General features: G+C 37.7%; 1 protein-coding gene across 3 annotated transcripts in view; it reads right to left on the reverse strand.

The window, feature by feature from the left end:
* Positions 1-14,225, reverse strand: part of LOC126356011 (cyclin-G-associated kinase) — a 250,440-nt gene that overhangs the window by 144,673 nt on the left and 91,542 nt on the right. For all 3 annotated transcript variants that reach the window (XM_050006662.1, XM_050006670.1, XM_050006677.1), the window contains one exon: positions 11,684-11,883. In XM_050006662.1, the coding sequence (XP_049862619.1) occupies positions 11,684-11,883 (200 nt within the window). The remainder of the gene's footprint in view (positions 1-11,683; positions 11,884-14,225) is intronic.

The following is a 14,225-nucleotide window of genomic DNA, read 5'->3' on the forward strand; positions in this document are numbered from 1 at the left end:
GGCTATGGATCCTAAACGTTTTTAGAGTCTCTCTCTTGTGGCTGTCTGCAACTGTGTCTTCTTTATGGTGAGTAGCAATTGATCCTTTTACTGTTTATATTGCAACCTGAAGTTTCCAGTTTTTTTTGTAAATGGTTAGTTAATTTCACGTCTATCTGAACATTGCAAAAATTAGTGTGTGTATTTCCATTTGCTGACGTGTGATTCTCACAGCAGAGTGGAAGGATTAGTATGAGGTCTGCACACACACACACACACACACACACACACACACACACACACACACACACACACAAATCAGAACATTCGAAAATTTGTGACAATGGTGTGTTGGAGCGAAATGTGGTTGGCATCCCTTCACATGCCTGTGTGTAATTTGTAACTGCCGAAGGTTTCATTGTTGTATGTCTGTGTGTTATTGTTCAGTACTGTATTGAGTAGAATTTTGTGTTGCACAGTTTGCAAATTTCGAGATGGCAGAATTGAAGGAGCAATGCGTCTGCATTAAATGTTGCGTGAAACATGAGAAAACCTCTAAAGACACTCACAAAATGATGCAGGAAGCCTACAGTGGAGAGTTCTTAAGTGTACTCTGGTTATGAATGATCCATACAGTTTAAAAATGGCCAGACGGAAGTTAAAGATGATCCCCGTTGAGGATGCCCTTTGATGTCTACCAATGATGCTCATGTCAGGATCACCACCAAAATTATGCATACTAATTGAAGACTGACTGTCAGAGAGATTGCAGAAGAATATAGCATTTCAGTTGGATCATGTCGTGAAATCTTGACACAGTGTCTTGGAATATACTGTGTTGCTGCCAAGTTCATCTTGACTCATGAGTCAAGACCAGAAAGATCTTCACCTTCCCATCTGTGAAGAGCTTTTGGATCTTGAAAATGAGAACAAGATGTCTCTTGAGAGAATTGTAACTGATGGTGAGACATGAGTTTACTATTATGTTGTTGAGACCAAGGTTCAATTTTCACAGTGGGTCAGGAAAGGTTCTCAAAGTCCAGAAAAGCTTGTCAGGTCAAGTCAAATGTCAAAACCATGCTGATAGCTTTCTTTGACTTTGAAATATTAGTTCATCATGAATTTGTGCCACAGGGGCACATTGTCAGTGCATTTTGTATTGGTTTGCAAAATGATGCTTAGATATTTAATCTTCATGACTGTGTTAAACAGCCTGTATTCTAATTTTAGAGGGTTTTTTCCCTACTCATTCATAATAATTTACATTTTTCAATGCTTTGAGCAAGCTGCCATGTATTACACCAACTACAAATTCTAAGTCATCTTGTATAACCCTACAGCCATTCAGTGATGACACCTTCCCGTACACCACAGTCACACCTATCCATTAGATCATTTATGAATATAGAGAATAAGAGTGGTGCTATTAAAGTTCCCTGGGGCACTCCTGACAGTACCCTTTTCTGTGATAATCGCTGTTGAGGACAACATACTCATTTCTATTACTTATGAAATCCTCGAGCCACTCATTTATCTTGGAACTTATTCTGTATGCGTATATCTTTGTTAACAGTCTGTAGTGGAGAACTTGTGTCAAACACTTTTCGTAAATCTAAGAATATGGAATCTGCCGGTTGCCCTTTATCTATAGTTTACAGGATACCATGTGAGAAAAGGGAAATTTAAGTTTTAAACAAACAATGCTTTCCAAGACCATTCTGATTTGTGGACAGCTTTTCCATCTCAAGGAACACTATTATATTTGAACAAAGAATATGTTCAAGAATTCTGAGCAAATCATTGTTAAGGATATTGGTCTGCAATTTAGAGGATTATTTCTTTTACTCTTCTTATATACAAGAGTCACATGTATTTTCTTTCAGTTGCTTGGGACTTTGCACAGGATGAGAGATTCATGATAAATGCAAGCTAAGTAAAGGGCCAATGCTGCAGAGTACTCTTTGTAAAACCGAATTAGGATTCTGTCCTGGCATGGAGGCTTATTTATTTTTAACTCTTTCAGTTGCTCTTTTATGCCAGAGATGCTTATTACTACGTTGTCCATAGTCAATCTGATGGTCAAACAATGGCACATTTGTATGATTCTCCTGTGTCAGCAGTATCTGAAATGTAAAAATTAAAACTTTGGCATTTGTTTTGCTATCTTCAGCTGCCACAATAGACTGATCAGTGAGTGACTGGATGGAAGACTTAGACCTGCTAAGTGATTTTATACAGGACCAGAATTTTTCACATTCTCAGCTAGATCCTTCACAAAGGCACGACAGTGGAAGTGGTATGTTTCACGCATCCATCCTTTTACAGATGCACAATTCTCTACTAACTTCTGTGTGTTGTCATTTGTGCAGTCTCTTTTGAACTAAAATGCTTCAACCACAGTGGGTCTTCTCCATCTTCAATCAAGTTACTTGACACATACTTCCCACAGCCTGATTTACAACCCATTTAAATTCTGTATTTCAATCATAATGGAAATAAATGATCTCCATTCATTATCAAAGTGGTATGCTAGGAACTGCTTATCTGCTCTTTGTAGCAAAAATACTCTCCTAGTTTTCTTGACTGATTTATTAACTTTAGTAACCATCATAACCACTAATAACCTTTTCTATAGGACACTATCAACAAGGTCAAGCCTATTTGTAGCTACAAGGTCTCAGATATTTCAGTTGCATGTAGGCCACTGAAGTAGCTGCTCACGACAGTTCCAAAAATGTACTCAAATGTACATTGCAGGATGGCCTGACCATACCACCACCACCACCACCACCACCACCACCACCCCGTCCGAACGATGAATCCAAATGTCCCAGTCTATATATGGTAATTAAATTTACCTCTAACTAATATTGCATACATGGGTATTTCTGTGCTACTGAGCATAGACTTCCTGTAATGTCTCTAAAACCATCATGGTAGAATATATGTGTCCAGACAACTTGACAATTGACCTCATTAAAAACAATTTTGACAACTGCAATGAGTGCTCCCCCTCCCATGATGTCTAATCTGTCTTTCCAATCTATGTTCCATGACTCACTAAATATTTAAAAGCTTTTTACTTCAGGTTTCATCCAGTTATTGTTCCCAAAAATAGTTTAAATGCCTGTAAACCTCCTTAAAATCAAAATTATCAGAGACTTGCCTTTCATGGCCAACGATCTTAATTATTGAGTTATCCTGAAATGACTTTCAAACAGACTTTACAGCATCCATTCTGCCAGTATCTCTCCATCTACTTTCCAAACTACAAAGAAATTATCTTGCATACCTTTCTGAACTGGGATAAATGATATAGCAGAGTGGCTTAAGCACACTTCACACAGATTAAGATTTGCTGTAAGCTTACTTGCTTGCTCTTGCAAAGGCTCCCTTGCAGGCTCTGTTGCCTGCAAGCAGCATGCCCTGTAAGGAGCTGTGAATATTTTCTGTGATAGCTCTGGTGTTACTTTCCTTTTAAGATTCCTTGACTGCTACAAACACACCAATCTAGAGTCCTGCTTGGCCTCTGATGTCAGAGCTTAAAAGGTGGGAACTCTCAGACAATGCCTGTTAACCCTTGAGATGAAACAAAACGGGACGCGCCTGCCGGTCGACCTGCAATCTTTCTCAATTGACTATAAAGAAATTATCTGTTAAAAAGTTCAATTCTTGCACATCTTGTACCTTCATTTGTCACTCTAATGCATACCATTTTGTTAATGGTAATAGTTATTATGATATTTCTAGATTAAGTACACTATTGGAAGAATTTTGGGAAGTTTGCATTGAAAAATAGGGGTCGCTATGAATTTGCATGTAGTGCATGTTAGGACATGTGTTGCTGTGTATGAAATCCATCTTACATATTGAATTATTCCTTAAACTTGAAAGGATATCACTATCACCAATTTTGAGAAAATTGATTGTATCGAAAGTGCTTCACCCCAATCTCTTATGCCAGCAAAAAAGACAGAATGAGATATGATGTAGCTATCCTGACTGGCACATGATAGTAAGCTAAGAGTGAAGTATTTTGCCAAGCAATTAATGTGTGAAACTTCTACTGAGTATCTAGTGTGATATTTAAGCAACTACTGAACTGAGAAATGCTGTGGGTTTGGAACAGTGTAAGTGATGAAATAACAGTTTATTTTTATATTAAGAATGGGTATTTTCATAAACTATTGACTTGTCTTTCTGTCAGTTGCTAATTTAATAATACACTGTTTCAGGATTCTGTAACAATTTCAACAGCATTAGAATATTGGTGAGATCCATTTCGGTAAAATCTACTGTGTTTTGGCAAAATAAGCAGATTTTTAATGTGACAACATTGAGACTTACATATAACTCAAAACACAACATTTCTCCAAAGAAAAATAAATGGAATAAGAAGTCTGAGGAAAAGAAATTGCTACTTCTATTGCAATTTTTGTGTAATCCTGTACACCAGTGTATTTTTAATAATTAATAATATGGACTGAAATTCGCCAATAAATTTTATTTCTATATCTCAGTTATCTAAGAAATATGGCAGTGTCAGGATTTACTAACATACGAAAACAATTAACAAAGAGCAGGATTGTACTTTTTCACCACAAACATATTTTAGTTCACCAAAGACACTAATAATCTGTTTATACCTTGTTAGTACTTTGTCAGAATTCTGCAAATTAAATGCTTTCAAGTTTATTAGATCGCCGATATATAAAAATAAAATCCTTTGGCCAGTTTCAATCCATAACACTCATTAATAAAAATATACGAGAGTATAGGAGGCCACCGAAATTTCAACAGAAGTAGCGTTTTATTTTCAGCAGACTTCTTAGTCCCTTTATTTTTCTTCAGAAAAACATTAACAATGACACATTTTGAGTAACACACTAGTTTCAACACTGTCATGTTAAAATATACTTCTTCATCCAAAACACAGAGTTTACAAACATTCATCTCACTAACATTCCAATGCACTTGAAACTAGCAACTGAGTGAAAGACAAGTCAACAGTTTATGAAAATGCCAATTCTCAGCATAAAAATAAACTCTCATTTCTTCACATATATTGTTCCAACCCACAGTAATTCTCATTGGTGGCCCTGAAAAGATTACATTATTTCACTGAAAAATCTGTAGTTGCTTGAATATCATATTAGATACAGAAGTTTCACATAGTAATCATATAGAAAAATACTCTCCTCTTTTTGTATTATAATTTGCCAAAATCTTGCTCCAATGTCTCAAACACATTACAATATACAAGGACTGTTAAGAAATTGTCATTCTGGCTTTTTCATCAGCAGGTGGTTTCAGATGAAGCACTTTTCATACAATCCATTTTCTCGAGATTGGTGAGAGAGAGTAATGTTCTTCCAACTTTAAAGAATAATTCAATAGACTAGATACATTTCAAATACAGCAACATATGACCTACCATACGCCGAATGCCAATTCATAGTGGTGTCTATTTTTCAATGCACATTTACCAATATTCTTGCAGTAGTTCACTTAACCTCAGAATATTACAATAACTATGACTATTATTAATGAAATAATATGCTCATGAAGCTGACTAATTAAGCTACAAGATCACCAAAACCCAATTTTTTACCAAATAGTTTCTTTACAATCATTTGAAAAAAACTGCAGACCAATCGGCTCGCACTCCTTGTAGTTCACACGAGTCAAGTAAGTCAGCTAGCTTCCAGAAAGTAATTTGCTACTCTAATTAAAGTAAAAACAAGAACAAAATAATTTCATACTGTTTCAAAGGTTAACAATGATTCATCTGAGTCACGGAAGTTATCGATTTCCTAATATCATGTTATCACTTGGTAGCCATCACGCAGTCATGATTTGACATTACATAGGGGTAATATAATAAAAGAAGGCTGTATACATGGAAGAAGCCTGGAGATACTGACAGGTTTCAGATAGATTATATAATGGTACGACAGATATTTAGGAACCAGGTTTTAAATTGTAAGACATTTAAAGGAGCAGATGTGGACTCTGACCACAATCTATTGGTTATGACCTGTAGATTAAAACTGAAGAAACTGCAAAAAGGTGGCAATTTAAGGAGATGGAACCTGGATAAACTGAAAGAACCAGAGGTTGTACAGAGTTTCAAGGAGAGCATAAGGAAGCAATTGACAGGAATGGGGGAAAGAAATACAATAGAAGAAGAATGGGTAGCTCTGAGGGATGAAGTAGTGAGGCAGCAGAGGATAAAGTAGGTAAAAAGACGAGGACTAATAGAAATCCTTGGGTAACAGGAGAAATATTGAATTTAATTGATGAAAGGAGAAAATATAAAAATGCAGTAAATGAAGCAGGCAAAAAGGAATAAAAAGGTCTCAAAAATGAGATCAACAGGAAGTGCAAAATGGCTAAGCAGGGATGGCTAGAGGAAGAATGTAAGGATGCAGAGGGTTATCTCACTAGGGGGAAAGATAGATACTGCCTACAGGAAAATTAAAGAGACCTTTGGAGAAAACAGGACCACTTGTATGAATATTAAGAGCTCAGATGGAAACCCAGTTCTAAGCAAAGAAGGGAAAGTAGAAAGGTGGAAGGAGTATATAGAGGGTCTATACAAGGGTGATGTACTTGAGGACAATATTATGGAAATGGAAGAGGATGTAGATGGAGATGAAATGGGAGACCTGAGTCAAAACAAGGCTCCTGGAGTAGACAACATTCCATTGTAACTACTGACGGCCTTGGGAGAGCCAGTCCTGACAAAACTCTTACCATGTGGCGAGCAAGATGTATGAAACAGGCGAAATACCCTCAGACTTCAAGAAGAATATAATAATTCCAATCCCAAAAAAAGCAGGTGTTGACAGATGTGAAAATTACCATACTATCAGTTTAATAAGTCACAGCTGCAAAATACTAACACGAATTCTTTACAGACGAATGGAAAAACTGGTAGAAGCTGACCTCGGGGAAGACCAGTTTGGATTTCATAGAATTGTTGTAACACGTGAGGCAATACTGACCCTACGACTTATCTTAGAAGCTAGATTAAGGAAGGGCAAACATATGTTTCTAGCATTTGTAGACTTAGAGAAAGCTTGTGACAAAGTTGACTGGAATACTCTCTCTCAAATTCTAAAAGTGGCAGGGGTAAAATACAGGGAGCGAAAGGCTATTTCCAATTTGTACAGAAACCAGATGGCAGTTATAAGAGTCGAGGGACATGAAAGGGAAGCAGTGGTTGGGAAGGGAGTGAGACAGGGTTGTAGTCTCTCCCCGATGTTATTCAATCTGTATACTGAGCATGCAGTGAAGGAAACAAAAGAAAAATTCGGAGTAGGTATTAAAATCCACAGAGAAGAAATAAAAACTTTGAGGTTCGCCGATGACATCGTAATTCTGTCAGAGACAGCAAAGGACTTGGCAGAGCAGTTGAACGGAATAGACACTGTCTTGAAAGGAGGGTATAAGATGAACATCAACAAAAGTAAACCGAGGATAATGCAATGTAGTCGAATTAAGTCGTGTGATGCTGAGGGAATTAGATTAGGAAATGAGACACTTAAAGTAGTGAATGGGTTTTGCTATTTGTGAGCAAAATAACTGATGATGGTCAAAGTAGAGAGGATGTAAAATGGCAAGGAAAGCGTTTCTGAAGAAGGGAAACTTGTTAACATTGAGTATAGATTTAAGTGTCAGGAAGTCATTTCTGAAAGTATTTGTATGGAGTGTAGCCACGTATGGAAGTGAATCATGGACAATAACTAGTTTGAACAAGAAGAGAATAGAAGCTACAGAAGAATGCTGAAGTTTAGATGGGTAGATCACATAACTAATGAGGAAGTATTGAATCGGATTGGGGAGAAGAGAAGTTTGTGGCACAACTTGACCAGAAGAAGGGGTCGGTTGGTAGGACATGTTCTGAGGCATCAAGGGATCACCAATTTTGTATTGGAGGGCAGTGTGGAGGGTAAAAATCGCAGAGGGAGACCAAGAGATGACTACACTAAGTAGATTCAGAAGGATGTAGGTGCTGTAGGTACTGGGAGATGATGAAGCTTGCACAGGATAGAGTGGCATGGAGAGCTGCATCAAACCAGTCTCAGGACTGAAGACCACAACAACAACAGGGGTAATATGCTACAAAGGGGTAATATGCTGAACATTCATTCTACCGTAATGTTTTTAAGTCAAAAAATAAACTCTCAACATTTAACACCTTATCACTGCACAATGTTCCATCTACAGGTAATATATTTGGATGTTGTATGCTTTTCATTTATTTCTGCCCCCTCACAAAGTCCATTACATCGCACATTTCTTAAAGGCACCTGTCTTTGCCATTTGTTCTGCACCAGCCCCTCCCCTCCCCTCCCCCCTTTCCCCCTGAGGTCCTGTCATATGTTTTTAGTTAGCTTCATTGATTGTCTTCATTTAGAGTGAAGAATCACAGACTGTGATAATCATAATACACCATTTTTATCAATTTTATTTCATCTCAGCCTGACATCTGTCACCTCTATAAAACCACAGCTAAAAGTTACTTTAAGAGTACAATGAAATTTGTGGGATTACATTTTATATCAAACTGAATTGTGAAAGTTACCAGAAAATCCATAATCTAGAATTACAATATGATACTATTACTAAGTATTAAATATAGTGATGAGCACAAACATTATTGACCACTGCCCACCATGACACTGAATGTTGTCTGGTGGCACTGTGGGTACATGATGATGTATAAGTAAAATATAGAAGCAGAGTAGAGATGAATGGTAACTATATGAACCACAAATGAGGAAATTGACTGACATAAGAAATTTTGAGAATGGAGCGATAGTTAAGGCCTGGTACCTGAAAACAGCAAAGCTGGCTAGTCATTTCGGTACTACTGCCTTACATTTATGGAAAGGGGTTGAAGGATGGTAAGACATGAACGGGCAAAATGGTGTTTAATGTCCACGTGTCATCAAAGAATGTGGAAGTCAGCAGGTCACCTAGTCTGTAAAGCTGGATAGGTAGAGAGAAGTGGCAGACCCAACAACAGAGTACAATTCTTGTCCAAGGACAAGTGTTTTGGAGCACACTGTTAAGAGTATGTTGTTGTCACAGATGACCTGTATGTGTTCCCATATTGACCCAATGACATCATAAATTATGGTTGCAGGAGGAAGGGAATCACTGAGATTGAACTGTGGATCAATGAAAATGTATTGCCCAGTTAGATGAATCACATTTCTTGCTACAACAGGTCAATGGTGGTGCTTGGACACACAATCACACAGGAGAACACCTGCTTCAAACCTGCACGGCACAACAAATTTGGGGTGGACAGTGGAGGAGAGCACACAATTATGCTATGGGGACCATTCCTCTGGGCTCCCACTGCATCTGTGTCAGAAATCGGAGACACCTTGACAGTTGTGGTCTATATGATTATTATTGTAGACCACCTACATCCCTTCTCACTTTGTGCCTTCCCCGACAGCAACTGTATATTCCATCAGGAGAACTGGCCTCTTAGAAGTACAGAATCATGCAACAGTGGTTTGAGAAGTATCGTAGTGAATTCACAATGGTGTCTTGGCCATCTATTTCATCTGATCTGAACATGATGGAACATATCTGATTTTAGATGCCATCAGGCACTAGCTCCACACACAGAAACAACCAGTCCGCAATTTACAGGAATTGACTTGGGTGTCAACACCTGGTGCCACATACCTCTGTAAGCCTCCCAAGGACAAATCCATACCAAACAGAATCACTGTTGTATTGCATTCCAGACAGGGACTGACATACTGTCAACTAGGTGATCATAATGTTTGAATAGACAAAAAGAATGAACCACACTGCAGTTGTGATCAGATAAAAATGAATATATTGAAATTAAGTTAAACTGGTATGGATTCTAATGATGAGCAGTAGCTCTCGTCACCCAGCACAACACTAGAAATGACTTCCGAATGCAAAAATTACAGATATAAAGCAAAGTTTTTTCTATCTCAATTGTTTATCCTACACTGTCACCTACAGAAAGATAAGCTACATATACAGGAATTCAGTTAGAGGCTTATGCCTTGCAAGTAACTTTAATTTTAGTTTTATTAATATACCTGCCTATGAGAATTTACAATCATACTTAAATATATCTGGCACTGCATTGCATCTACAAGGGTGATACTAATGAAAACCTTAAAAGTTCCATAAAATTTTAGAAAGTTGTGTGATGGAGGTGTTAGCTGATGGTAGTGTCCCTTGAGGTTCTGAAAGCGATTGACAGGTGCAGAGTGATGCTACAATACAGGAAAAGGCAACAGCTTACACAACGAGATGGCTGCCCGACTGTGAACATACTCCACGATTGAGCAACGACCTGTGCTGTTTTTTTTTTTTTTTTTTTTGTGTAGTGAAGGTGTCAAACCAACTGAAATTCATTGCAAAATGACAGCACAGTATATCGATTCATGTTTGTCATTGCAGCAAGTGTATGAGTCGTGTAGGAAGTTTAAAAGTGATGTAACTTCTGTTGAGGGTGCCTTGAGACCAGGACAGGCACACCACATAGTGACCGAAGAGAATATTGTGTCAGTGTAGGAGCTTGTGAAGGAGAACAGACACACAACTCTGAATGAAATAGCCACAAGTTTGAATATTAATATTGGTTCAGCACAGAATATTGTTCATGATGTACTGTCTCCAATAAGGTGTTTGCAAGATGGGTGTCACATCAAATGACTGCAAAATTTAAATACCATCATATCAATGCCTGTGAAGAGCTTTTGCACCATTTCCACATCGACGGTTGTGAATTTCTGGGAAAAAAAATTGCTACAGGCAATGAGACTTGGGTCCACTATCATCAACCAGAAAAAAAAGGTCAAGCAAGGCGTGGCACCACAGCTCATCACCAAAACCAAAAAAACTCTGCACTCCACCACCTGACGGAAAATTCAGGCTCATTCTCTTCTGGGATGCATTTCATGGATTGGGGGGGAGGGGTAATGGTAACCAGTAATTTCTATTCAGACATGCTGAAAAATCAACTTTGCCCTGCAATCAGGAGTATATGATGAGAACTTGTGACTTGAGGGGTATGGCTGCAGCATGACAGTGGCTGACTGCATACAGCCTGTAAGACAGTTGAGATTAATCTGAAATGAAATTTGAATATCTGGTACATTCTCCTCACTCACCAGACCTCGTGCCTAGTGACTCATCTGTTTGGTGCACTCAAAAGAAGCCTTGGGAGGCAGGCGTTTCAGAAGTGATGAAGAGGATGAAACTGCAGTGCATGACTGGCTACACACCCCAACCAAAAGAATTCTTTCATCGTGGTATCTATTCACTTCCAGGGCGGTGGAACTTGTGCATTCAACATCACAGAAACTATGTCAAAAAATGACATGCAAGTTTTTTGTTTGTTGTTACAATTAAAAACATTTTCATTTGATTCACCCTGATAGTTATAAGTTTGGCTACTTTCCAGTAGCTACAACAAGTAAAGGTGCTATCATTATTATAAGTTTTGCAACAACTTCCATTGAATAACACCCTGAATAACTGAAATGGCCCATTGTGCCATTTTATTCAAGAATAGAACTAAATAAGTCAACATTGTGAGGCAAATATTAAAAATCTAAAGCTCGTATTTCAAGTTAACATATACTAGGGAAAAAAAAAACCACCTTTGCATCATCAAAAATCATTTACTCACAGTGCAGTGTACAATGCACACATGTTTTGGATCCTTCTGCAGGAATGCATACATATCATTACAAAGAGTATAAAGCGCATGAAGAGGTGGTGCTCGTCTAGCACCATGTGAAGGCCAGCCGCAATCAACAACTCTTCCAGCACCCAACTTGGTCGCTGCATACGAGCGCCCAGACACATTGTAAATAGCGTAACGTCCACCTGTTGTAAATTATAAGAAATGCACATAACAACTTCCATACTTCTACATTTAATAAGTCTAGAGTTTACTACTTACCACAGTACAGTACTTTATTACATTCTTTTCTTTGAAGCATTTGTAATATAATTTACGCAAGTCTCTTAAAGCTTACACTAAATTCTGAATGTGAGTGAATTCAACAAAGGATTCTGAGCAGTGTTGCCCACAAAAACTTGTTTAACAAGACAACCTCCAAATGTGAAATTTACAACCAAAGTAATATACATATTTATGTTTTTTGTTTTACCACTCTGGACACAGCTACATCTATCTAGAAGCAACTTACAGTCTGACCGTAATACAACACTGTTAGAGAAATTATCACAATTACAAAATCCAAATATGTAGCACAGCTTCAACTGAAATAAAATGCCTGAGGGAGGCATTAGAGAGAGAACAAGACTGCATGTAGTACAATGGTAAGTCCTGTGCTATCTTTGGTACACAGATGAAAGGAGGACAAAGTGTGAGGTGCAGATGGATTGAGAAAAAGGGAAATGAGAAGAGCAATAAGCAGTGCATATATGGGGGAGTTTTTGTTCATGGAGGTACATCCGGAAGAGTTGCAGGATACAGGAGTACATTGGTAGTACTCCTAATTAATTCAATTGCCTCTTTTTTTTCTTGATGATCTATTCACTTTTCTGTTTTCATCTCTCTCCTTCTCTGTATTTTCGTTTTTCCCTCCAACCTTCTGTTCTACTTACATCTTAGTTTGCAAATTGCACTATTCATTCCACTATTTCCAATTTGTTCTCCTATCATCTGCAGGGCACAGTGCTTACCAACGTACTATGATTCATTGCCTACTCTTGCCAAGACCTCCCCCTTCATCATTATCCCCTTGCCTTCACGTCAGCCAAGCCACTCCCATTCTGGATTCTATGCTCCTCAAGACGAGTAATGGCCAGCCATGCAATTGCAAACATGAGGTTCATTGTGAAAGAAATTATGCTTTTTAAAGTACTGTTTTCTAATGAGCTTCATAATTCAGGCAAGATCTTACCTTCACAGCCCCAAATGTTAGTGAATTAACCAAATGTTAAAACTGACATCTATGTAAGAAATCCATTTTTATTTGATTATTTTTTGCTAGATGTGAAAATAAAAAAGAAATGTTCCTAGATTGAATTGAGATAGACAAAGGTGAGACGTTAGACAGCATTTTTCACTTGCAGTTTTTGGTAAAATATTAAAATAATCTGTATATGTAATGATTCACAATATTTTGTAGCTTTTATTTTATTTGGCAGGTAATATTTTTTTAAATATGTTTGTTTGTGTGGCCATCTTCTGCAGCAGCTGTTAAAATCTGTTACTATAGGTTGTCCGTCCTTAGCTGACTGCAATTTAATTAAAAATAATTACACCAGATGCATTTCTCTTTTACTTATAAAGCATCTTCCATGGTTATTATGCAAATTGGATACATATGTTTATACACTTTTTGTTTTTTTTTAGGTTAAAAACAGCATTTTGTTTATAATGTTGGTGTGAAAGTTACTTGTGGTGTTTCTTTACATATTCTGCTCCTTTCCTCCTTGCTAGCAGGGGTTCACATTTGGCAGTTTTTGCCATTCTGCAGTATTTGTTGTGCTGCAATCACAACACGCACAAAAACAAATGAACAAACATAAACACTGTTGCAGTGTGGAATGAGAAACAGTTTCAGAAACTGAAATGTGAATGATGCAGCACAAGAAATACTGTAGAATGGCAAAAATTCCCAAGAGCAAATGTAAAATGAAGTCTTTCAACGCCGACCACTGCTAGCAAGGAGGGAAGAGAAGAGTATGTAAAGAAACACTGCAAGTAACTTGCACATCAACATTATAAGCAGAATGCTGTTTTTAACCTTTCTGGAAAATATTCATGACGTGAAAAAAACAACAAGAATGGAGACTTAATATGCCAATTCTCAGCAAGGAATAATATGATTATTAAAAGTACATGCTTCCCACACAAAAGGATCCATCTGGGTACTTGGAAGTCTGCAGTCAATGGAGTAGTCAATCAGATTGACCATAATTTGGTGATTGCACACCACTCCACGTCAGTTATGACTCGGACCACTTTGTGGTAAAATCAGTGTCTTGAGAGAGAAACTTTCACTAACAAATGGAAATGGAATAGGAAAGATGATGAAATGGAATACAGACAAACTGAAAATCCATGAAGAAGTAAAAAAATACCAAGTAACATTAAGCAGAAAGTTGAGCAATGAAGAGACCGCAGTAGGAGTAGACGAAAGATGGAATAGGATTGAAAAAGCCATTAAGATGCTGCAGAGGAAATAGTAGGC

This window comes from Schistocerca gregaria, chromosome 1 (genome assembly GCF_023897955.1).
Source record: "Schistocerca gregaria isolate iqSchGreg1 chromosome 1, iqSchGreg1.2, whole genome shotgun sequence".
In the NCBI taxonomy this organism is placed as follows: Eukaryota; Metazoa; Arthropoda; class Insecta; order Orthoptera; family Acrididae; genus Schistocerca; species Schistocerca gregaria.